The 26,658-nt window shown below is 41.0% G+C and overlaps 1 protein-coding gene across 2 annotated transcripts in view; it reads right to left on the bottom strand.

Annotated features, from left to right (window-relative positions):
• Positions 1 to 1,270: 1,270 nt before the first annotated feature.
• The window catches only part of IL1RAPL2 (interleukin 1 receptor accessory protein like 2), a 393,210-nt gene continuing 367,822 nt past the window's right edge, over positions 1,271 to 26,658 (bottom strand). The window contains exons 8-11 of one of the 2 annotated variants that reach the window (XM_055818354.1): positions 24,551 to 24,696; positions 18,851 to 18,994; positions 14,257 to 14,427; positions 1,271 to 4,869 (exon numbers count right to left, since the gene is read on the bottom strand). In XM_055818354.1, coding sequence (XP_055674329.1) covers positions 4,172 to 4,869; positions 14,257 to 14,427; positions 18,851 to 18,994; positions 24,551 to 24,696 — 1,159 coding nt within the window. In that variant the 3' untranslated portion in view covers positions 1,271 to 4,171. The remainder of the gene's footprint in view (positions 4,870 to 14,256; positions 14,428 to 18,850; positions 18,995 to 24,550; positions 24,697 to 26,658) is intronic. The other variant, XM_055818355.1, reaches the window with a different exon arrangement.

The following is a 26,658-nucleotide window of genomic DNA, read 5'->3' as shown; positions in this document are numbered from 1 at the left end:
TGTAACCAGGGCTGTGAGACCTGACAGCTGTTCTGCCGTAGTACTCGCATCTATTCAGAGACTGAAATCGGAAAAGCTGCTCAGAGGCTCTCCGTAAGGGCACAGTTCTAACGGCTGCTAAATACTGTGATTTCTGGCACTGAACTACTCTTCCAGGCCCCTGCTCAGTAAAGTATTTCTCACTGAATTAAGAGGAATTTAAGTATGTGCTTACGTGTTTGGATGAACAGAGAAAGCCTGTTGAATTAAAGGAGCTACTGAAAGCAGAGTAGAAGCCCTTAAAAATCACTATTTTTTTTCCCTTAAAAGTATCTGTTATTTATTCCCAAGTCCTTATCTTGTTTATAACAAAGAATGAACAAAATTCCTTTCCCAAGGCTGGACAGTCCTGGAGCATATCCACACCAAACAGGGACAAAAATAAGCTTGATTTTAGGCAGATTAAATAAGCAAATACTTCTTAGTCTGTTGACTTCTTTCTCTCTCTTTTGTCTTTTTTATTCCTCTGTACACAGGAAACCTAAGGTTTTATGGCCTTATCCAAAGTTCTGCTGAATCTGATGGAACTCCTGTTGGCTTGAATGGGTTTTGGAGCAGACCTGTAGGCTGGGTATGGCAATATCTTTATACAGGGTTCTCATCCACTGTCTAGCAAAAGGAATATTAATCATTAAAACACTGGTCCAGCACACAGCCCCCAAGAACCGCCAAGATTCACTCTACTGTTACTCTGTTAATTTAAAATTGCACGGTTTTCTCTCTGAACTTCCTTTAGCAACATAAAAAATCTGAATAGTTTTCCAATTTCTAGCTCATTTTATATACAACCTACAAACCATAATTGCTTCCGAAGCACATCACACACAAAGGTAAGTACACAAACAGTAGCTTCCAAACCTTGTAACGAACTGCCCTTAAAACAAACATGCCCTGGACCAGAAGCCTCATGTGGCTGCAGTAGGGATGTTTGCTGCTGGGGATGCTGCTGCTGAGGATGCTGCTGCTGGGGATGCTGCTGCTGGGGAAGGCACAGCCGGACCAGCCGGTGGTGCCGATGGCTGCAGCCGCACAGCGAGATGCAGCACCAAGCACCGTCAGGGCAGTGCCTCTTCCCCGACAAATCCAGCTCAATAAGGACACAGCTTGCGTGAGACAGTGGAAAGCAAACTGGCCTTATGCCCTTCTATTTCACCTAATGAGGTTCACCTGAATGAGCTAGAACGTTTTTGCCACCGAAGCCCTGACCCTGCTGCCACCACGAGGGACCCCGCTGGAGGGTGGCTATGGAGGTAATTTCCACAGTGGGACAAGCTCCCGGTCCCTGTGCCACCCATGTCCCACCGATGGACACGTTGCAGTGTTTGACAGCATTTTTGCAGACCCTTAAGTGCTACCTATGGCAACACTTGGCCTCCAGCATGTCATACTGCTGTCACATGAAAGTGAGCCAACGAGAGGCCTCCTGAGCTCAGGTCCCCACCCCCATCCTAAAAGCAGAGGGGTACAGGCGGTTCCGATTCACGTATATATTGTCGCAGTACTCAATACACACTTTGAAATCTTAAAGCAGATTGTGACTTGTCATCTATAACTAAAAGATACTGATACACAGACACACAATGTGCTTTTGCAAAATGACAGAAAAACTGTTCTTTTCATGTTACCTCAATGCAAACATGACTGCATTTTGCTTTTGAATAGCTACTGCTCTACGAGACATATTATCAACAGGTAAATGAATTTGCTACCCATTGGGAATAAAAAGAAGCAGACCAACCTGCGTATGGGTTATTTTTCTTTTGTTTTTGGAGTTTGCATGCTTAATACAGAACTAGTAGGTTTAAAATCTCACTGAACATTCTATGTGAATTAACCAGATTCTAGAGTAATCCTAGAGTGGAAAGGAAAAATAATGAAAAGTACAGCTTTTCATTTGAACATATGCAGCTCTTTTCATGCAGGGTTTTCTTTTAGGTTTTTTTCCTTTTTTTAAATTACACTTTGCATTAAAGAACATAGCCGGTGTAAACACAGTCTGTAACACTTATAAAACAGTGCAAATTTTGTAAATTTCTGGGAGGAGCTTGAAATACATATATTTATAATGGAGTAAAATCACTTTCTTTCTCAGTAGAAAAATATGTATATTAAACACCTATATGTTTGGAACTTAACTTCACGAAAGAGCAATTTATAATCCTATACTGTGTAATAAATTAATATCTGTTCTAGATTTCCATTTACGGTGTGTGTCAAATGCATAATGATGCTAAAAAAACCCAAGAGAAACATGTATTAGTTAGAACCCAATGAAAATCTTACAGATAATAACTGGTGTAAGAGGGCACAGAATAAAGAACGGGGGAAAGAAGCAATGGAAAAATACCGACCTCTATGAATTATTGCACATTTGAGATCATTCTCATGGCCTTTGGGCCAATTCTGGATACTTTTAAGTCTTAGGTCAGTGTTTGTTTCCATTTAACTGTAGGGTACAATTTAGGAACCACTGCAAAATGTCAAGGAACTTGTTTGCTGATGAAACCACAGGCAGCTGAGTGCAGAGTGCTAACTTTTATTCATGCAATCAAAGAGAACAACACTAAAAACATACGGAAATACAGGCAAGGTTGCCTGCCCTAAAAATGTTTTTTGGAACTTGCTCCAGCAGATCTTACTGAGACAAAACTCTCATGTCCACTGTGTTTCCATTAAAGCTGTGCCAAAACCTGCAAAACTGGCTTCTGCCTTCAATACTTAGAGCTTTTTCCTTGAATACTGTTGTCTCCATGGTCTGACTCTGCAACCCTTAATCAACTGAGTATGGAAATCTCCACGAAATATACTGGTCCGAAGAAAACTCAGCTCACTGAGTAGTAATGCTTGATGCCGAGCACCTGTATAACACATCTCATCCACGAGCAGCAAGAATGCCTTCCATGAAAGATAGACGACAGTATCCTATTTGACTGATGGGAGCACTCATGTAAGTGAGAAATGCAAGACCTTGCCAGCTGCTCAGAAATATCACTTTTCACTAGTTGCACTGACAGCAGAAATATTCCTGCTTCAACTGTATTTAAAAGGTACATAAACTGACAGGTAGGTAAGCAGAGAGAGAACTGTCTCAGGTGATTATCACTGCAATTGAAGTCAGACTACTAGTAAATCTAAATAATTTAGCACTTTGCCTCTGAATATTGCTGTAGTAATTAGTTTCTATTGCTGATGTTCTCACAAAAAGGTTAATTTCAAATTGTAATTACTGATTTTGGGAAAAAAATCCTATGTAAAATGACATTGCCTGTACTACAAATCTTAAAAGAGCTCAAGAGATCTTAAGAAATTTCAAACTAATGAATTGACTAACAGATAGACTTAAATTGTTTAAAAAAAGTCATTAAAAATCTGCAAAAAATTGTGAAATAACCTACAATTGACAGAAAAACTGTTTAAAATCCTCCTAAACGTCTTCCAGTATTCTAGTAAGTTGTTTAATAAAACCACGTTGCTAACCATTGACTAGGAATACAACATGCCTCAATAATAAAATGAAGAGATGCTGATGTGAGCAGGTGATTTATTCTGCGGTAACTGTTACTATGCACTTTATTGACAAAGCTTCCTCTGCATTGTTTCAGCTGGTCATCTTCTAAAATGTTTTTGCAAGACTATGTTACTGGGAAGGTTTCCTCCTCCTTCCTTTTGAGAATGATTCACCCCTTGTGGTCTATGCAGGAGATAATCATTTTTGTAGCATGATTAGAATTTCAAACCGTACTGAAGTCTATATGAAAAACCCAACAACTTCCATGTATTTCAAATACTATTACTTAAATATGTAAGGATGTTGGAGATCATATACAGTCACCTTTTATCCATCCCAGATTGTAAACCTACTGTAAAAGGATGGGATATGTTTTTTCTATCCCCCCTCCATTTTAAAGAAGCAATAAAACTGTACATTAAAAGACAGGAAGGACATTGCTGAGTTACAAAAGAATGCCCCCTTTGTCAATAATTTGTAAATGTAAACAAAAAAGTTCAAGTAGAAAAGCAAACAAGTGTGCCGCCACTTCGAGTACGTTTTCTCACCCCATGGGGTTAGGGCAATGTTCGTTAAAAATGTCTTCATGACGGTCATGAAGCATCTCAAGAGTCCTGATCTTCACTACCAAATATCACTGGTGAAGCTAAGCTCCTTCGCTGATAAAGGTAGCAATGGGTTGTTCCTGTGGAACTCCTGGGGATCCTTCATGGCATTGTTAAGAGGTAGCTGTCCGTTTAGTAGTGTCAAAGGTATGTTACAGTATGTGTGATGGTTGCTTATGGAAGCTACCGGCAACGTTGCTGCTGACACATCGTATTCATATCCTCTGCAATAATGTCTCATATGCACAGAGTCTGCTTGATGGTAATCAGTTAAACCAGCCCGCGATTCTACCAACGTGGCAGAAGTGCCCGTGACAGCAAGCGAGGGTACAGTCTGGAGGTCTCCGAAAAGGCCCTGCTCTGCAGAATCCAGGACCTGATGTCGAGACACCACCTCCTTTTTCTTCCCTGGCATTTCAAAGACTAGGCGCTTCCAAAATTTAGAATTCAGTTTGCTGCTTTTTGGTCCTTTCCACTTGACCACTGAGAGAAGTTTGATGGTGTGCTTTAAAGATTCCACTTCATGATAATTCACTTTCCCTTTTAATTCAGTACACTCAATCAAAATAACTTTGATTTCTCCACTGACTAGCATGTTATGGAGTCTGTTTTCCATCTCAAAAATACTCCATCCTCTCCTGAGAACATAGTCTGGAGTTAACACGATAATGAGTCTTCTGCTTTGTTCAACACATCTTGTGAGATCTTCAATGTAGGCTACAAATTACAGAAAGAGAGAAAGAGTAAAGAATAAAGAAGTCTATTGTATGAAAACATCAGGCTTGCAATCAAGTATAACAAAATCCTACAGCTTACTGATCCACACCATTTAAGATAAGGGGCATTTCACAATATACTCCAACAAAAATAGGATTGTGTACCACACCATATTTCTATTGATGGAGTACATATAGAAAACTCCATAATAATATCCTCTTCCTTTACTGTTTTCCCCTGTTATCTCAACAGAATGCCATTTATATAGTAATCTCACTGTGCAGATGAAGTAGTGACTAAAAAATACACGGTTCACTTACTGAAAAAATATCGGCCAAGATCAATGTAATGTTCGTGTAATTTTTAACATTAACGCTGGTTATGATTAACATCAAATTAAGGGAAGCACACTCTGGGAAGCAGTTCTTGTGTTTTGGATGCAGGGACATGAGGGTGCTGCAGGGTGTGTGAACTGTAACTTGCAAGAGCTCAAAACCAAATCAGCCTTCATCACATGCAGAACTTGTGCTATTGCATAGAAGCATCATGGTAGCTCCTTCTTCTTTATCTATTGACCACAAAGCACAATAACATTCTTTGTGGCCCAAGGGTCTGTTTTAATATCACAAACCTGTGCTTCTATGTACCCCGAAGTATTAACAGAAACTTCACAAGTGACAGGAACAAATGAAAAATTTAAACATATTGGAGGTGTTTATTTGTTGAGACATCAGTGACAAAGAAAATAGCATTCTTCTTTTATTCATGCATGCCAAGTAGTTGCAAATGGTCAGCGTAAGCAGAAATGCCAGCCCCATCGTTAGCTCCATGATGTCAGCTCACAAAATATTCTTGAAGTTGGGCTTGGATCCCTGAGTTTCACTTGTCCCAGGGATGGCAGGGAAGAGAGGACAATTACACTGGTCTGACATGGAACAGGATGGGAAAGAGATCCACTTACAAACCTGATCCAAAACCCATCCAAATGAACAGACTTCAACAAATTTCAATGGGTTTTGGGTCAAGACCAGAAAAATAAAATCACTTGGAAAAAAACCCACTAAGGTCAGAAAACTGTTCATTGGTTGCACAGCATTACGAGTGCAAGCTTAGAGACAGCATATATATATATATATATATGTATAATCTTTTTTTTTTAAACTACATGAACCTCTTGACCATGCTACTTGGAACGTGCCGCCTGACAACAGAGGAGAAGCATGTGTTATAAATGAAGACTTGGACACAAGAGCTGCACAGAACATATCTTTACTCAGCACAGGGCAGGGCCTCTCTTACACACACTGCCCTCTAGCAGGAACAACAATTACAAATAACATCATTAATCAACAGCTGTTACTGCAAGACTCATTTTTATAGTCCCAGGCACCATACCACAGCATGCTTGTTCACACCACTTCCAGTAAAGTAAATAGCTACAAAATAGGCCAACAGGAACATTCTAAAATAGCTTATTTTCAAGAGATTGAAGGCATAGTTAGCATCAAATCTGCCTTTACTGATGTTTTATTTCACCACTTAGCAGCAAGAAGAATTTCTTTCACAAATGGAAAAAAGAGGCAATTGCAAACATCCCACAGACACACAAAAATTTAAGACATACACATACATTACAAATGTCTATGCAACAATCCTGACTTTTAGTTAATGTCTTATGACTCTTTAATCATGCAGCATTTACAGTTTGCTTTGCTTGGGTTTTTTTCTTCCTTAAAATATTTTATGAGGAAACCCCCCACATTGCTCTGTGTAAAACAGTTACTCATTAATGAAAAAAATTCAACACTAAAATCCATGGGAGAGGCAGCGGAGAGGGGAGAGAGTCAGCAACAATGAGAAAATGATAAGCAGAACTGGTGAAACAAAACTTAAGGAAAGGTAGAAATGTTCAATACAATGGAAAGAGATTATCCCAATGTATCAACAGCTCAGACTCTTCATTTTCTTCCTTTCTTTCTGCTCCCAAAAAGAAAGAATTTAGGTGGGAAGCTTCATCATTAGAGGTTGAATCTGCAAGATACAGTAAAACAACAAACTATCATGCATCTTTCCTGAGACATATTCATCCCTCCTTCAAACAACTCAGAACACTGCTATGTACAGACAGTTCTCTGCAGGACACAATACCGGTCAGTACCAATATCCGGGTTAGTGCTCAGCACAGCCATGCATATCCTATATGAATCCAATTAAAAACAAAACAAAACAGAAACCAACAAAACAAACAAATATTCACTCCACTTTCATCCCTTCAAAGATCCAGCGGCAATAATTTCAATAGCGCCAACCCAGCAATAATCCATTATACCATCTCAATCAAACCCCCCAGACTTTGCTTTAATCAAACAGGGAAGGAGGTGGGAAGACAGGAAGAATTCCCTATTTTCTCAGGTGGATACTTCTCCCCTCCGTGCCTCTCCCATACTTTGGCATGCCCACCTTACTGGATACTGCAGTAAGTTAGAGCTCTGTCTACAGAAGCTAACCAGACACCGTCACAAATGACACACTAGGTCGCTCCTTCAGATTCCAAATTTGCAGCTGGTTTACTGAGAGACATGGCCAATGTACAGGGTGCCTGTTGGTGCACTGAGGATAAAATACACCATATTATAGGAAAGTGGAAACCCAAATGAAAAGGCAAATGCATTTTCCAGCCATGTGGTCCAGAAGTACTTAGTACTCCCCGTAACTTCAGCTTCAGACTGCTAATAAAGGTAGGTGACAAACTCCCTGGAGCATGTGGATTTCTGTGAGCAAAAGCATGGGATTCCTGTCTTTGGAAATTCAAGTTTTATTTTTCCCAGTGGTACCAGGCTGACTGCATAAACTTGTGAGTTGCTAAATCACCCGCTGTTCTTTCTCTTCTGAATTTGAGACTGCTCAAAATATGGCAGGTTTGGTTGTCTGTCTTATTCAGCCCATTAGAAGGTATTAAATCCGAGCAATCTATATTGCAGTGTAGAATGGAGAAAGGGTTGTTTTCACCTTTCTGGTGAGTTAAGAAGTGATTGTCAGGCATTGACTCTGTTCCACTTTCAAGAAAAAAACTGAGCAGGGATTTCACAAACGGCATCACCAACTAGGATGAACTGTAAGATTCCAGCCCAACGTATTTCCATCAGGTAAACATAATTTTGCTGAAACTTCACTTTTTCTGCAGGAGATGTCAACTTCAATGATGTTTCATTTGGCGGGGGGGCAGGGAAATTGTCTTGACAAGATCAGTATGGAATTATTCATTTTTAATTCCCAAGACTGTGTTTTATCATAAACTCAAATGTAAATATGAAATGTCAGCATTAGAATTAACTGACTTGATTTTATTGAAAACAAAACAAAACAAAACACCATTTTAAATTTTGACCCTTTTTTCCTCCCTTGAAACACCACTTTGCAATATGGCACAAAAACCGTTTGCAAAACATTAGCATTTCCCATAGGTCAAAAAAAATAGAATTTGGGTAGCTCTGTCATTGACTTACTTACATCATGTCCAATGCAATGCCCAAGGAGGTATGCACAGCAAGAACTTTTCGACCCATAAACAAACATAGTTTTTGCATGGTTACCCTTTATAATGAAGACAAATCACCTGACAGCAAATACGTGCTCACCAAACACCGTCAACATGTAACGATGCCGAACTATAGTTTGAAGCACTGAAGAAGAGAAGTCCAAGTCGTGCATCCCACTTGCAATTAAATCAAGCATAACTGCCTATTGAATCTTGAATGAGCTGCACTAACCACAAGCTGGAAGGAAACCCAGACAATCTAATATGTAAGCAGACTAAGAGCAAGGAAATTAATGAACACCATGGACACAGAGTTGCTTACACAAAGAAATGACTGACTAAAGCAGATTCAGATGATTTGCAGAAACAGTTGAGGGAGAGGGAAAGAACACCAGAAATCATATAAAGTCCCGCAGATGTTTTTGGGAACCATGGTCTGCAGCACCACAAGAACCAACGAGCATCTACCATCAACCCCATACTGGCTGGTTCCTGGCACTCTGAAAATAACCAGCCTTTCTGTGTTTGGCAATGTGACCATCACTTGACAAAGTTATTCATAGAAGAGTAACTCAGTCCTGGTTTCCTAACTGAATAGTTCCCAAACCCTAACTGATTACTTTAGTATAACAAAAATGATTGCATGTCTTGTTTTTTCTATTTGTTAAATATCTGTTGGTCTGTTAGCTCAGACCAGAACGGCAATGTAGCCAGAACTGCCAAAACACCGAGTGGAGTGACGGCCCCTCCCCAGAGAGCGCCCAGTCCCAGTATAAGCTAAGGGACAGCTGAGAAGTTCAACATAAAGAAACAAAGCAAATGAGCTAGGCACACTGCCCTCTCAGCATGGCACTCCCTTGGCCATCACCAGACTTTCTGTATTTGACATCACAAAGGAAGGAGGGATTAAGGAGAAGGAAAAGATGCCAGCTCTGGGGATGTCTTCTAATGGCAGCTCTAGGGATGTCTTGCAGATCAAAGTGTCTGAAGTGGGTGATTTTGGTGAAATTGTTTTAGCAATAGATTTTGGAATAAAAATTCTAAATATCTAGAAACAAAGATTCAGACTCATACAGGTTAGAAGGGGGCTCTGGTGGTCTCCAGGTCAACACCTCACCCAAAGCAGGACGAGCTAAGATTGCTCAGGGCCTTGCTGAGTTCAGTTTTGAGGACCTCCAAGGTTGGTTGGAAGCTTCTTGTCAGTGTCTCTGGGTTCTGTTCCAGTGTCTGACCACCCTCCTGATGAAGAAAATTTTCCGAATGTTTAAATGGAATTTTCAGTGTTGCAAGTCATACCTGTGGCCTCTTGTTCAACGACTGTGCATCTCTGAGACAAGTCTGTCTCCATCTTTGTGCTTTCCACTGGAAAGACAACAATAAGATTCCTCCCTGGGCTTTGTTCTTGTTGGCCTTTTCTTCAAGAAATATAGTTCTTTTGGGCCCTCCTCTTATACTGTGTGGTCCAGTTCCCTGGTCACCTTGGTGGCCTTCAGCAGGCTGTTACAAGGTAGCCAGCCTTTCTAGCTTTCGTTCATATTTATTCCGCTTTCAACTGCCATTCCTCTGTATCCTTGCTACTCCTGCCAATGCCTGGGATTAAGTCTCAGATTCCTATAGAGTACACAACCAGGGACTTCTGAAAGGAATTTGTGGAGCTGAGTATTGCTGTTCCACATAAATGGTGTCCCATCCCTAATTAATGCCCCTTGGGAACTGCAGGCACACAGTCCAACTGGGTTTTCTTCATCCAGGAACCCAGGGAGCTGGAATTCACCAGGCAAAACCCACACAGATGGGCAGACAAAACTACAAAGTGCCAGAGCTGCAATATTGACTGTTGGGTGCTTTTTATCACATGCCTTAGGTGCTCTCCTGTCGTGCTGACAACCTCTCATTTTTCAGGTAAAAGCAAAGATTTTTATTCCATCGCTGTTGTGACTGATCTCTATAGCCTGGGCTGAGCTGGAGTGAATTGTTGGTGTTTTTTCAATCCTGTCAAGATCAAATCCACATATGCTTAGAGAGCAACTAGATGATGCTCTAATAGATTTGTATTACTGGTATTAAAAATCCAACTTGACAGTTTTGACCTCTTCACTTTCAGGGTTTAAAATAATTTGCAGTAACCATGTGCAAAAAATATCTTCCTCTGATGTAGTCCCAATTTTAGAAGGGTCAAGTGCAAATAGATCTTTCTCTCTGTAGACACATCGTCCTTAGCAAGACAGAAAGTGGCTCAGGTAAAAACATAACTATTCCTGTTTCCCCCCTACCCCCCGCAACTACTTGGTCTCCTCAGGTGAATCAGAAAGCTCACAGGGCTTGAGCGTGCTTGCTGTGGGAAAGGGCTTGTTAAAAAAGCCCTGGAAACTAATAGGGTGTAAAAAATTCTAACTGCTAAAGAACTTCACTAACAACTGCAACCACGTCTTAGGCATCACAGCTTCATACAGGCTAACATGCTCAATTATGCCTCTAGTTACCTAGGCAGGAAGGTATACGTGCTGTCAGCTTCGATAGAATGAAGAATACTCACTCTGTTAAGACCAAAGAATATTCTTTTAAGAAAGAAGAGCTGCTGTAGCACTTCCTACAACGTGCGACTCAAATCCTGGGTTACAAACTTGGTATTCCTGCTTACCCAGCACACCGCATCACACGTCTCCCTGCTGTGTCGCCCCTCGTCTTCCAGCCTGCATGGCGGCGGGGGCTTCTGCATGAGCAAGAACACAAAAGCGGTGGCTGCTTGAGCCACGTTTCCACCTTGCCATTTCAGGGACCCGGCTCCATCTGTGCTGCTCTCAGGCAGCACCAAGAGAGTCACTTCACGGTGGTTCTCCCACTAGGACAAAACGCTCCACTGGGATAACAGTTCTATCCTGGCAGAGCACAGAAACTACTGCAAAACGTGACTCAGCCCCATCTGACCTGAGCACTGGATGCCAGGGATCTGTTTCCCAATGGTGAAGAGGTGGCCTCAGTCCCCACAGCCATCACCCCTGTCCTCCTGGGGACAGCAACAATCACTCCATGGGCATCCCTGAATCAGACGGCCCTCAGCGCAGAGCTGGAATGCAGGGCTTGGATGTGCAGTAGGAAGGAGTTCCTCACTGGGTGCGCACGTCCCAGCTAAGGTGCATCTGGCTGCAATCTCTCAGCTGCACAGGACATGCAAAGCCTATCACAGTTTTTCCCCAGATGTTAAGAGATGAATCAGCTGGGCAAAACCACAATCAAACCTGCCCCTGAGTTTTTCTGAAATCAGCTTTTTAGTTTGTTCAGAGACGTGTGCGAGAAAGTTAAAGAAATACTATTTAACAAATCTATTTTTTGCTTGCTCTCAAATCCAAGTAGCAGCTGTACGTACTGCTTCATGCCAGGAAGGAAGCACAATAATACACACCCTCCTGTGGCAGCACCTTAAAACTGCAGAGATTATATAAAACAACCAGCCTTACAACACGCACCTTCTTTGCTGCCCTAGTGGAATGGCACACATTTAAGTACACAAGACACAGAAGAAAACACACGAGAATGGAGAGTGGGAAAGCATTACATTACACCCAGTTATTTACATCAAAAGATGAAGAAATACAGTACGTGTGAGAATAAATATTTCCTACAACAAAAAATAACTGATCAAACCCCCATTTTTCTATAGAAATCTACCTTGAAGAGCCATGTATTTTGTCATATCTGCCACATTTTGAGAGAGTCACTCTAAAATACATTATGTTTAGCTCTGAAGTTTCTAGCAGGTCCATACCACATCGCACTGCCTGCTCTCTTCAGTAGGCACTGCAAGTCTTTGTAAGACTGGTGAGCATTAGCAGAACACAGCCACTTCTCCAGAGCACACCGAGATATTACAAATACAGAGCCTGAGTCTTCCCTGCTTCCCCATCACCTCTCCCTCCCTCTTGCCCCTCGAAATAAAGTGCCTTCACCCCCATCTTTTTCAAAGCTAAAGCACGAAAATCACATTCATTCCAGTTCCACGTTTTATTCTGCATTGTCATTATGTCTGATTAAGCGTTCTTGAAGCGCCATGTGTTAGCATCAGGCCCTTTCATAATACTGAAGAAGTGAGTTTGAGAGGAAAAAAAAAAAGCTATTAAATCTGTGAATGTTCATAAATGACAACTGACATTTTCAGGTACCCTACATTTTCCAGGAGAGGTTTAATGAATACCCAAAGTGATGACAAGTATTTGCTGAGCGTCTGACTGACAAAAATAGACAAAAATTAAATACCATGATGGCTGGTACAGCAATTGGGAAGAAAAATCTCATTTCAGATTAATCTGTGCTTCAGTATAGTTATCACTGAAGGACTAGCTTTATACTCTTCAATTCACTGGTATAATTGCTATGTATAAGCACTATATTGCTGGATATGAAACAACTATTTACAACAGTTCTGTGATTTTTACTACAAAAAAAAGATGTATTTTCTCCTAATAATATCTAAAAAATCAGTACTACTTGCTTGTACTGTCAGAAATAAGAAGACTGTGAGCCATGTCCCCTTTCTGGAATATGTCACTAAGGGAGTAAAACTCATATCTTGCCGGGGCAGGGCAAAAGGAAGAGGGAAGCAGCTCTAACACAGGAGCTGCAAATGCACATGATAAATTCAAGCCACTACATGGGACTTTGCATGATCTCTGACTCCAGGATTCAGAGCTCTGTTTCCAGCTCCCTTGAATGTCAGAGAAGTAGGCTCCAGCTCCCGGGGCAGGCACAGGGGTTTGGCAGCAGCAAGGCAGCAGTTTCAATTCTTTTGGCAGGCAGGTTGCTAATGCAGCCATGTTCTAGCTGTTTCATGTTTAGGGACATCTGTTCCAGCACAGGCATTGCTTCATTTTCGTGTTCGTATTTCCTATGCAGTAGCATATACAGAGAGAAGTTCATATTCCCTTCTAATGTTTTTCATGGAGGTGATTTGCAGACAGAATTGGTAAAAAAAGCCTATTTTATACAAGGGTAGCATTTCAAATAAATGTTATATTAAAGCAAACATACTGTGCATTCAAAATTCATAAACATGATGCATATGATTCCTGGTCTCGTTTGACTTCTCCAAAAATAAATCTGGAAGAAGAGATACCATAACTACAGCTAGGAAGGCATTAACTATCGGTACAGACATCCAAAGGTGCTGCTAAATCTTCAGGCATGGCAGCAAAACTGATTTGAAATGGACAACTGTATTTCACCATCAGCATGGAAACCAGCATCAGCTTACTGGGCTGTACATAGTCCTCTGAAGAATTAGTATTACTTACACAATACCAACACTGCTCAGAAATGCAATACTTGATCAAAACTCTAATGAAAAAAATTGCACTTATACCATTAACTGGGAAACTATTGTAGCTGATTTATGAAACTACAAGGTCAGGGAAAAAAAAACCCAAAAGACAAGGGAAAGATGACATTTACTTGTAAAGCTGCTGTGGACAAACATATAATTACCGGGGAAAAAAATAACAATCCCATTTTCAATGTTAAAACAAACACTATAAAATCTGTTTGGGAAGTTTCCTACTTAGCTACCTGTGTCTGACGTAGAGATTTTGGACTACAGTGTTGCTTGCAGTGCTGCAGCATTCCCTGTAGGAAGGTCCAGCTCCTGCCTCCACTGAAATCAATGGCAATTCCCTCTGATTTCAGTGGTGCAGGAACAAGCTCTAACCTAGAGCTCAAATTTGCAGTACTGAGAAAACTTTTCCAGTCCTCACAACCACTTTACAATGACAGGTTTCCCGTATCTACTACCTATCGCACAGTCCAGGTCTTCATGACATATCAGAGGGAATTAAAACTGAAAGGTCAGAAATACTTACTTCCACTAGGGATCAGGTCCCTATCTGGAATGAAGAGCTTATATCCATAGTGCTTTTCTAGAACATCTGGCAGAATTTCAAGTGCAAACTGCTCCTCTTCGTTATTATCACAATCTAACGCATCAGGATCTACTTTGGTGTATGAAAGATATGCATCATACTCCTTGTTGTCTGTAAGAAAACAAATTCACGTTCAGCCTGCTGTTTGCAAGACCATTATAAAGAATACAGGAAAGTACTAGGAAATCGTATTATTCCTTGAAATGATCAAGCATTTCCCAACAAAACTGGGATTTTTCACAGGAACATATAATCTGGCTTCCACAGAGAAATTTTTCAGATCCAGACAAAGGACATCCTTTTAGTTTTCTTCTGCATGTTGAGCTAGTTAGTAGCTCCGCTTCATGTGGTCACTGTATACATTTCACATCTGAAAAGATCGCGGGAAAAATTTTGATACAAATACTAAAGCTGGAACTTTTTATTTTAATCCTTTACATATGGCTAATGGAAATCTTTCAACTCCTATGCCTCGAGAGTGCTATGATTATGTGGAAGTTCTGAGCTTGGAACAGATTTTGACCCTGGAAAGTTTTAAGCAGGGAAAACTTTCTTGCACTAATAATTGTGAGAAAATACATGACTTAACCCAAATTAAAATCAATTACGCAGAAAGCAATGACAAAACAAACAGTCCAAAGCATTTTTTTCCGAAAATCTTGCAGTTTTTTAAACCAATATCTTAATTTCAGAGGTCGCTTGATCCAGGACATTTTTAATACTTGGGGCGCACAGAATGACAAGAGAGAAATAACTCCAAGAGCAAACGGGGCACAGGGGGAGACTTGCCCTGCTTTCTGCCTGCAGCTCAGGGGTGGAGGCAAAGCCTCATCGAAAGGTGGGGGCAGGCGGTGGGTGACAGAGGGTCCCAGGCAACACCATGTGAGGACAGCAGGGCTGCAACACAGTGGTTTAGCTAGAAAGGGCATCACACCTCCTGCTCCCCCTGCACAGCACTGGGGCTTGTCTCCAGCTCTCTGCATCTGAAACATGGAGCGAAGAGCTGGTGACTGTGCCAGGAACAGAAGTGACACCACTATCAAGCTTGGGATCCATGCTGGGATCAGACTTCGTGACATTTCTCTTTACTATTCCTCTACAGTAATGAAAAATAGTATATTGAAAAAGTCAATCTTCAGCAATTCCGTCTCTAGGGAAGAGCACAGCAGCCATAATTTACAGAAAATGAAAAATAAAATAGTTAATGCTGTGAGTTAATAGTTAATGTGCAAAACTGCATGAATGGAGTTTTGCTGGGTACCAATTATCTGTAAAGAATAGCACACATGAAAGATAATTAAAGCAGTTAAAAATAATCAATGTAGTCTGATAAAAAGAAAAAATAGTTAATCACAATACAATACATTCCTTGATGACCTTGAAACGATGGTTACTTTCTTTAATTCTTGACACAAAGCCAGGCCCATGAGGGTCAGAGCTACAGACAAAACACATGAATAATTACACGTTTCTAAAAGGCAATTTGCCTAGTGTCACCATAGCTGTATGGGAGGATGTCCACCTGGCTTGCAGATATTTCTCTGAAATCAACAACACACAAAAAATAGTAGTTACTGATAGAAAGATGACAGAAGAACAAACAGCAAGGAAATAAAGGCCAGCCAGCTTTGAAGGCTTGTCCAAAACCTGCTACCCTGTCTGTAATGAAGCCTGCTAAAACCTTTTAAGAGAAGCCAGCTACCAAGCGATCCGGGAGGCAAATATCCCTGCAAACATTTGAGAACTCTGCAAAGGCAGCAGAGCAAAGCCCAGAGCACTGACATGCCTGCTTACGAAGCAGGCTGTGTGCAAGCAGTCCCCGAGCCTCCTGCCCCTTCCAGCTGCCTGCCCACAACGGCCCTCTCCAGTCACCTCTACTCACAGCACGAGCAAGCAAGACACAGGCAGAACCAGTTCCCCTGGGCTCCCCTGAGTCCGTATGCTTGCGTTACATCTCTGCGCTCTCAACTGCCTCTTCGCAAGTTTCACATACACAGAATGAAGCAGAAGGACCTACCCATGCCTGCCCACCGCTTGCTCTGTCTGCTTGGGATGCAGCGCTGTTTGCGGCCATTGTCTAGATGGCTTCCCTTAATCCGCAGTATCATTTTCTCTTGAAAACAATGCTACGCACAACACAGGAAGGGAATGCATCCAACATTGCTTACACAGGGTATTTTTAGAAATAGGAATACAGCAAATGTGCTGAGTACCAAATCTATTTTAAAGAAATACATGTATAAATGGAAAATGACCCTGCAATTGCATCTATACAGTTAACTGCTCATGGGAGCTCTGTATGTTCCCACTATAGCCTACATAAGTAGAAAGAAACGTCCCTGTATATGCTTTCCCTTCAGCAATATTCTGCCTCCATCTTTCATTCTGCAGGATCAGAATGAGACACGCAGCTGCAATAGTTCTAAAATCATGCACTGGAAAAATAAAAGGTTGTTTTCAGAATTAACAAGCACATAAAATCCCCTATGTACTCATGGGCCTTCATCTAAAGAACTACAAAATAATATTGTTTCATAAATTAAAAAGTGACTGAACCAAGGAATTTACATGAATAAAAATGCAGCAGCTTCACACTGAAAATGCAAGATAAATGAATCAAAGCGATCTGGAGGAAGTTACCCCTTTGGGTCACTTTTTGTTGGTGTGAACAAGGGAGGTTATGTTGCTATAACCCCAAGGTGTTAGAGGTAAATTACTTCCAAAAGCACAACATCTCCCCCTTCACTTTCTCCTAGGTATCAGTATAAATATTGTGCAGTACTGTATAGAATGAAAAAAGCATCATTTTAGGTTTTCCCACTCACAGATGAAGACTGAGAAAAAGGAAGTGCCCTGCCTCCGTTCCTGCCATTTATCATTCCTCATTCTAAAATCCCCTGGATATCGTTCCGCCCATTCTCCAAAACTCCTATGGCTTTCATTGTGGTGAGACATTTTCACACCATATCTCCCCCGTGTTAAACAGAAACATTTTATTATTTTGATAACAGGAATGCTAACTGCCCAAAGTAACATGTCTGTGCAACTGCACACTGTTTTGGCACAGTAGGGGAAATGTGCTCCCTGCTCTTTTTTTTTCAATTACGTTATCTTTTCTAGATGTAATACCATTCCAGACTGCCTACATGACTCATAAGTGTTGCAGTGGGCTACGAAAAGTACCTGTACTCAAACACTGAACTTTAGATCTTTAGCAGATATTAGTTATATGCATACTAATAACATGTTAATTATGCTATAATAGAAGTGTTAAGGATATAATAATGGGATTTAAAGCACTTGGATTTAGTTTAGCAGGGCTTACTCCAGTTTCATAGGAGCAGGAATGTTCTATATTCAGGAGAATTAAAGTTTCAATTTAAAAATACATGTTTAGCTTTAGGCACCAAAAAGAATATATACTAGTGAGGGGGGAAGTGGCGGGGAAGAATGATGAAAACCAGCCTATTTTATTCCGAAACGTTCTCTCCAGGCAAACCGTAAGTTTCCACTAAGTTGTTTACAGTCTGTGAATTAGCTGAGATAACTAGTTAGCCTCAATAATCGCCTCTCACTAGTTACTGGAGTTAGTTGGCAGCCTGAAGACAATTAAATGGAAATATTTAATGAAAAATATCTGGTGAAAGGGCTACCCACATACTGTATGGCTCTCAGGAGAAGTGATCCTGGGCACATGTGGCACCGGGACACGTGAACATGAAGAGTTCTCTCGGGGCATCAGCTCACAAATGACATTCGAGCCTTTATAACAGACTCATGAATAATTCTTCCACTCCCATTTGCTTATCACACAGCCCAGTGACATTTCAGTGAAAACAAATCATTGGTTTCAGGCTGCTTTGGGAGGTCTTAGGGCTTTACACTGTTGGGTACTGTGCTGGTTTTGGCTGGGACAGAGTTAGTTCCCTTCACCGTGGCTGGTACTGGGCTGTGGTTGGATCCTGCTGGAGCAGCGCTGCTGACACAGGGGTGTCTTCGCTGTTGCTGAGCAGGGCTGGCACAGAGCCAGCCAGTGGGCTGGGGGGCACAAGGAGCTGGGAGGGGGCACAGCCGGGGCAGGTGACCCCAGCTGGGGGAAAAAGGAAGAGGAAGGGGGGGGACACATTCAGAGTGATGGCTTTTATCTTCCCAAGGCACTATCATGGGTGCTGGAGCCCTGCCTTCCTGGGCATGGCTGAGCACCCGCCTGCCCATGGGAAGTGCTGAATGAACGCCTGGCTTGGCTTTGCTTGCACACACGGCTCTGGCTTTACCTGTTAAACTCTCTTTATCTCAACCCACGAGTTTTCTCACTTTTACTCTTCTGATTCTCTCCCCCATCCCACTGGGGCAGGGGAAGGAGTGAGTGGCTGTGTGGGGCCAGCTGGGGTTAAACCACACCAGATGCTTAGTAGTTTGAACTTAAACTAGCAGCAGGTAACTTTTGGGATTCATTTCAATCTAGAGGCTTCATCACTTCAGGTCTCTGAAATATTTCCATTACATATATTGAGTTTCCTGAGCAACTGCTTACCATCAGCTGCTTCGTCTCCTCCAAAGTTCTGTCTGTAGAACAGCATTAACTCTATGTTGTAGCACTTATAGATGGTCACAAGTAAAATAAGCAGAAGAAGGATGGCTCCCAGTCCTCCAGCAAGCTCTATTTTGTAGATCAAATCTAAAATTAGCAAGGAAAGACAAAAAGGTTATGATCTTTCCGAGCTTTATTTGCTCTAATCCACTGTACAATTCCACATAAGATTGTGCAGCTTCCAATTATAACCACTGTTACATTAAGGATGCCTATTTTTTTTGTTGATTACCTATTACTTAACTTTACCCATTTACTCCATCTACTGCTCATCTGAAATAACCATCCAGAATGCATTTGAGGCTATAATCATAATTCTTCTACAAGGGAAATATGTAGTGATTTTACACTCAGGATTAATGAACTTGTAATGAGCTTGTGGAGTTTGAAACTTCTGTATTAGCAGAGTGCATCAAATGCTGTATGAAGCATGTGAGAATAGATATACTAGACATGTCGTACACCATTTGGGAGGCTCTAGTCCCCTCAAAATTATTAAACTTTGGTTTTATATTTGTGAAACCAGTGCATCAGATTTTGTGAGTTGCCAAGCCAGGACTTCAGCTGAATCACTGGAGAGTGAATTGAGCATCTGGAATGCCCAAGATAGTGTGAGGTGCCAGAAGCACAGATCAGGCTGCTAAGAGCCACTTTGTTTGAGTTGTGATGGCTACTAACGGAGTTCTCACATGTTTGTTTAGTACACATTATACTTTAATGGGAACTAGCGCTAGTTAGAATTTCCTACTGGGATGCTTTTGTTAGGAAACATCACAAGCAGTTTGTTTCAAAGAACTTCAGAAATTCATCCAAAGGCGATTATCCATCTTTTACAGCTGGGGAAATAGAGGCGTAGAAAAGTGAAGCAACATGTTCAAGGTCATTCAGCAAACCAGTAACAGAATGGGATAAAACCCCCTGAATACCAGTCCAATGCTCTACCTGATGTAAGACACTAACTTTAACAGCATTGCTCTGTAGCCTGAAATGTCCTCTGAACACAATATTGCTTGCCACACCACTTGGCATATTGCTTAGCCATAAAAGACAAAAGATGACAATTTGACAATAGTTACCTCTAACAGCCTATATTAGTTTAGATAAGACGTCACGAAGATATTTGCTGCTGTTATAAATGCAATGTGAAGATGTAAAAACTGTAATAGAGGCAAGACAGTTTTTGTGATCTTTACGCTTCTAAAACTTAGGTCAGAAAAAATTACTGGTATGTCATTTGTGTCATTTTTCAAGATAAAAGGCAAATTAGTTGTGTATCTTTTGGGGTTATTCTTGCCTTGCCATGCCTTGTGTTTCAGTAATTAACATCAGATGTCAAACTATTCTCAGTTTACAGTATCTCTGATGTCTGTGTGGTAAGAAGTCACGGACTAATAGATGGAAAAAGTCTATCATAATAGCTATTTCATCTCTCTGAGAACCCAGGGAATTCATGGGACTTTTATTACACTGAACAATAAAGTTAGCATATGCTCGGGGGATAAATCTTGTCAAAAGGAGAATAGAGTTGGTTAAAATCACTTTTCAAGGAAAAAAAACTTTTTTTTTTTTTGGTATGAATCTTTTTTTTGCTAGGAAAGTGAGATGATGGCAAAGCTGCCGGCTTGCAAGGACAGAAAATGCTAAGCCTTGATCATCATCATCTGCAGCCCACAAAGGACTTCTGTTCACTTGTACAGTATCGAGCAAAACCATAAAATCCAGCTCAAAAGGCAGAATCAATCTGCTTTTGCATGTCCAGTATTTGTCCTACTGCCCCACAAACTCTCCTAGCATCCAGACATAAGGATGCAGAAAGCCAAGTCTTTTGGGCCCCTTATTTCCATTCCAAGGTAAAGGCAATGAAAAAAAATCCAGAATGTTCAGGTTTTTTGCCTCTTCCAGCTCTTAGTCTCTGCCTCTGATTAATGCCTTACTCCTCATGTGTCCTCGCTGTGGTAAGTAGGGAAGGCAGCACACCCAAGGAAAGGGGTTAAGTCTGGGCTTTATGCTATAATAGTGACAAAAAAGCAGTAAATAGTAATATTCTGATAGTTTCTAATGTAAAATAATATAAAAGGACTTAGCTACAATGCATCACATAGGATTATGGTCTTTAAAATACTAGAAGTCTCATAACACCTAATAAATGAGAGACAAATATATTTTAAAAGGTTCCTCATCATTTAGTACTGTACCAGTATCAACAAAACCCCACAAAAAATTAGTTTCCTGCATGTCTTCAATAAAGGCAGCCTCCTTGAAATAAATGGTGAGGAAACATCATTATAATATTTACTTTTACCTAAATTCTTTCCACTAAAAGCACAGCTTGATTTTATTCTGCAGTTCCTGACAAGTTATTAATGTTCCAGGACAGTTATATTATAGACTGTACAGACTTCAGTCACTAAAATACTGGACTGTTTCCAAATTAATCTGAAGGCAATCCAGAAGTATTTCCACAACTAAGGGACAAGTAGGTGTATGTTGTGCTTCCACGTAATCTGAGCACCAAGCATGCTAGGACAGAATGGAGGAAAAAACAAAAGCAAATGCAGGATCATCCGGAACTTATTTCTGAACTGCTTGAAAGCAAGTAACAATGTGGTCCTGAATGAAGTCAGTGAGGAAGATAGCAGGCAGTGGTATTCAGATCTCAGGGACATGCCCGATTCTGTCTTTGCATTGGTAGCTTTTGGTGTTCAAAACTGGATTTGGTTCTTTTTCAGTCAAAAAAAAAACTTAAAAAAAAAATCCTAAATGATGATGCGTGCTCTGGGGCTACCAGTACACTGGCACTGTGCAAACTGCACTTCTGTATTCTCCAAAAGCATGTGTAAGGACCATACCACTAATTACAGTAAAAGACTTCAACATATTTTACCTTAATTTTACCTTAAATATTTGAACAGATCCTTTTTCTTCCTTAAAGCAAAGTACGTGCTTAAAAATAACCTCCTGATGTCAAGAACTAACTCTAGAAACTCTTATACAACAGCTATAACTTGGATTTGGGGTTTATTCCTTGTTTTTTTATCCAAGCCTTCCTAGCTTAGCAGACTCATGACTCATGCTGGGTTGTGTAGACCTGATATGCTGCAATCACACCTTTGAAGAGGGGGCAGACATGACCTACAGCACTGTGACAACCTGGAGCCAAACTGGAGCTACAAGCGCCTCTGGCTGAGCAGGGGTAAGGCAGCCCTCTGGAAGGCTTTGGAGGGAGGGAGAGTTCTCTGGCCCAGAGATCCGTGATTCCTCTTTGCCAGGAGCCTCGGCATTTCGAAAGCTGCAGCACATTACAACAGGAATCCACGATCCCTTCTTTGACAGGCACCAAAGATGCTGGTCAACAGCTGTCTATCAGTTCTGCCCTAAAACTTGTCACAGGTCAGTAAAACCAGCAGTATTTCCTGGCTCATAATGCTCCACAGTCAAATCCAAGCTGGAGAAAGCTAGGATGAGAAGTAATTATATCAAGCTGCAGAAAGGAAAGGTTTGGTCAAGTATTTGTAAAAACTTAATAAATAACAAACAGGACAATGGGACAGGCAGTCAAAGGACACAGTAAAAATACTGTGGTTATTTTAAATGACACTTTAATAGTTGAAAATCAACTGTTGAGAATGCCTGAGGGAAATATAAGCTTTCTACAGCCACAGTGCAGAGAGAAATGAAATAGTAGCTGAGAAGTGATCCTTTCCACCTCCAGATTCTGTATTCAGCAGTGCTTCTTCCATAATTTCAGCAGAGCTCTGAAGTATCTGCATTTTCTTGTTATAAAACCCCCTAGCTTGTTATTATAATATATGCAACACAGCTGAACATTTAACAGCGTCAACATAGAAACACTATCAGTTGTATATTTATGAGGTTCAGTGGATGGAAAGGTAGAATGCTTTTGCAGTGAAGAGGCTAATCCTTCACCATGATGACCAGATTCCTTAATTAAAGTTGTGACATCCTGTCAGTTTCAATGTTAAATACACGTTTGTGTGTGTTCCACACCACACCTCCAGGCCCTTGTTTCTCAGAGTGGTTTGCACCTTCCGTATTGTGTTTTATCCCATCACTTAGTGTAAAACATAACCTATGCTACGCCCTTCTTTCTGGGAGGATGTAAAACTCTCACATACATAGCAAAGTGTGTAAGTAGGACTTGGTTCCACTGATTTTGACAGGACTGCATACTGTACTTTCACACATATAACCTGTGGGTTACATGAAAGAAGAGCAAAAAGCTCTTCTTTGTCCCGATACCGCCCCTCCCTCACCTTTCGTTTTATACAGATTATAGCCATGAAACGCAGCATTTAGCGTCCAGCATGCCTTTAGGTGAACCGATGACTATAGCTGTTTCCTAGAACGGCGGTGCCCCATCCAGAGGGGCCTTGGCTGGTTCTCCTGTTCCTCTGCCTGGCCCTTAGTTCACTTGTCCCACGGTGATGTCTACCCTAGGCTCAGAGGTCAATCTCAGCAGGCTCAGGTACTAACATTATGTTTAAACCTTCTCCAAATGGTGACGCTTCTGTGGGCTTTGGCTGCAGCTGTGATAATGGAAAACCCTGGCTTTGTTAACCGACACTAACGCTGCAACCCACTACCTGCTGAGAATCACGTCCTTTGCCTTAGTGCTCTGAAAGTACACAAAGGACTGGAGCAGCACCTGCAGGTGTGCCTCATGAAAGCATTTCTTCTTCTCCTCTTTTGGTAAATTAATTTACAGCCAACAATAATGGCAGAGATCTGGGACAGTGGATTAACTCTTCAGTCAGTCTCCTGGGATGAGGGCTCTGTGGTTTCCCCTTACCTCTTTATCCCCAGCGTGTAGCCTTTGTTTTCCCAACAGTTGCTTTTGTACTACTTAACACATGCTATCTTAGAGAGATCACCATCAAACTTAAATGTCACCCTACTTATGAATAGCACAGGTGACTGAACAAATATAAGAACTGTAATGAGATAGTTACACTCCTTATGATAATGACTTCTACAACCAGCAGAGCAGAGTAGCACCTTTTAACCTGGAACATTCAAACCCAAATGGTTTCCTTTCTCCTACAGATAACTTGTCAGTAGTGGTATTCCCAATTCCAGATACAGTACCAAGCAAAGCAACCACGATGGAGTAATTTTCCACTGATTTATAGCTCCCATTGCAACATTTTCACTCCCAATGCAGTTAGAAATTAAAATGCATGGCAACTGTTCAAAGATTGCTGTTTAAACAGCAAAGCCAGGAAGTAGAGAAATATGTGAACATCTGACCTCACTGCTGAGGTACCTATTCTAAGAAATGCACATCTTAATTCACACAATTATTTCTGATTTAGTCAGCCAACTGTGGGTCAGACTCATAGGTTGTTCAGTCCAGAATACTTCCACTGATTATGTTGGTGCTTTGTGGGTGACTGTATTCCAGACAAGTGCATCACCTGCAAGGCTGATTCACTAGAACCTGAAGAAAAAGTCGTGATTTTTTTTCACAAATAGTAAACTGAACCTGTAACAAACATCCTTCAGCTCCAAATAGGCACACAGAAGTCCAGCCTGGCTCAGAGAGGTCTGCAGGACCTTTGCCACTGGCTGACTTGCTGCTGCTCAGGCAGGCGAGAGTACATATGATTAAATAAAGAGAATTACCTTTCTTGCGCAGAAGAACACTGGCGTGTTTCCGTCCATTTCTGTTTTCCACATGACATGTATAGTTAGCCAGGTCTGCCTCCTCTACAGCATCAAAGATCAATGTCAGTTCAACTTCTTTTTCACCGAGATGTTCTCTGAGGAGTCTGAAAGGAAGGAAATAGTCTTTGCTTAACTGAATTTAAACAGCTGGAAGATTCCCAAAAGAACTATGTTTTCTCAGGACAAGATACACGGTGTTCCTGGCCTCCCCCACTCCTGGAGAAGGACTTAGAAGGAGACTCGAGCTGGCTGAAGAAGACTTCACAGAGGTGTCTTCCATGACAACCCAAAGCTTTTTTCTCTGGCAAGTTCGTAGTGATGAGCTGAAACAAGTGCAGGAAGAGGGGCTACCAGCACAACCACAGCATGTGGCTTGCTCACCGCCTGCACCAAAATTAGATGCTAAAAACAATGTTTCCTTTAAAAGCAGCAATAAATAGTCACTTTCCAGATAAGTAAATATGCACTACTAAGCTATAGATGAGCAAATCATAAGGCAGTATTTTAAAGGCTGGGTATTGTGATACATTTTAATGCAGTCTGGAAAACCAAAGAAAGGAGCTGTGCTACTCTGGAATTTTCTTCTATTTTGGGGGGCTAGATCCTGACTTTAAAAGGCAATGGTGTCAAGAACAAGAGCTCTCTGCTCCTTTGAGAGGACAGAGACATGCAAAATCCCCACAAAGGGAACAGAAAGTTCTAGCTGACTTTCAGGCCAGAGGTACAGTCTTTTGATGTCATTGTTCCAATGTGAACATTAAAAAGAATGCAAAATAAATGCAAGTGTTTTCTGATGCTGACATTAAGTCTAAAAATACAATGCCCTAGTCTCTCAAAAGGCTTCTTATCAGTTGCTCAAGGAAAAGTTGCTGGTCGTTTGAACAAGGAAATGTAGCATCAAGGAAAATCTACCAGATTCATTTGATGCTGTTAGCGCACTGCTGCACGATGTGTAAGGGGTAAACAGAAAATGTGGGATGCCCTCGCAGTTGCCTGTGAATTCACCACTGCCCAGAGTGCTTCAGTGAGTCTTCTCTCTGAAAAGATAGTGTATGGTACTAAAAAGTAAAGGTATAAATAAGATCCGGGTTCACAAAAAAAATAGTTCCTTGGGAGGCTGAAGGGAGGCAACTGGGCACAAAGTAATTAACCAAAGCTCTGTTTGTGCTTGATGGAAACTGGTTCTGGAGAGCTTAAATTTTTAAATAACAACAACCCCCAAAGTTCTGTATTATGAAGTTGTTTTGGGGTTTCCAATATGCACACACATTTTCTTATGTACATCATTTCCTGTAACAAACACGAAACTCCAAACATGAAAACGCAACAGAAGTGAAGTACAAGGGCGTTGTACTAGACAATCAAGAATGCAAGCCTGACTGCTACAAACCACATATTTCCAGTAAGGCTTCATACAGCCTTTAAAGGCTTGTGTGATCTGACAGAACCCAGATGATGTATCACAGCATCCACCAACAGTTCAGCCTCTTTCCCTATGGCTGCATAACTTGCCGAAAACCAAGTGGAAACATTGGTTTAAGAACTGGCATGTGTGTTGCATTTGGAAACTTGGAATGCATCTTTTTTGCAAATTCACTCTCATTTATTGGTGGGGGTTTTATTATTCTGGCCTTGAGTCCAAGTGCTGAAAATAATGCAAGAAAGACTGTATTTTTGCATTATTTCTGGCCAGAAAAGAAACCTCCCAAGAAAGCCTGATCTGTCTGTAGACACAAATTAGTATAAATCATTGCTGGTCAGATAAATAAATTCTCATTTACCTATTAATATTCCATATCTATATATAGTGATATATTTTAAACTCGGGAAAGTATTTTTTCTCTGTTGGTATACAGTATGATCCACAAATTTTGGCCTACAAATGCTGTAAGGAACAAATAAAATCATTAGCAGAGAAGATATCTGGGACACTAACCTGGAGCACGCTGAATGCTCAAATTGTCTTGTGTTTACTATAATTTGTGTATTTTACACAGAAAAATTGAAGACAGATTACAATTAAGATAAAATAAACTATTATTCTGAATCTATTTAAAATAAAATAA

This window comes from Falco peregrinus, chromosome 13 (genome assembly GCF_023634155.1).
Source record: "Falco peregrinus isolate bFalPer1 chromosome 13, bFalPer1.pri, whole genome shotgun sequence".
NCBI lineage: Eukaryota > Metazoa > Chordata > Aves > Falconiformes > Falconidae > Falco > Falco peregrinus.
The sequence above is the reverse complement of the archived record's forward strand: the minus strand, read 5'-3'. Positions and strand labels throughout refer to the sequence as shown.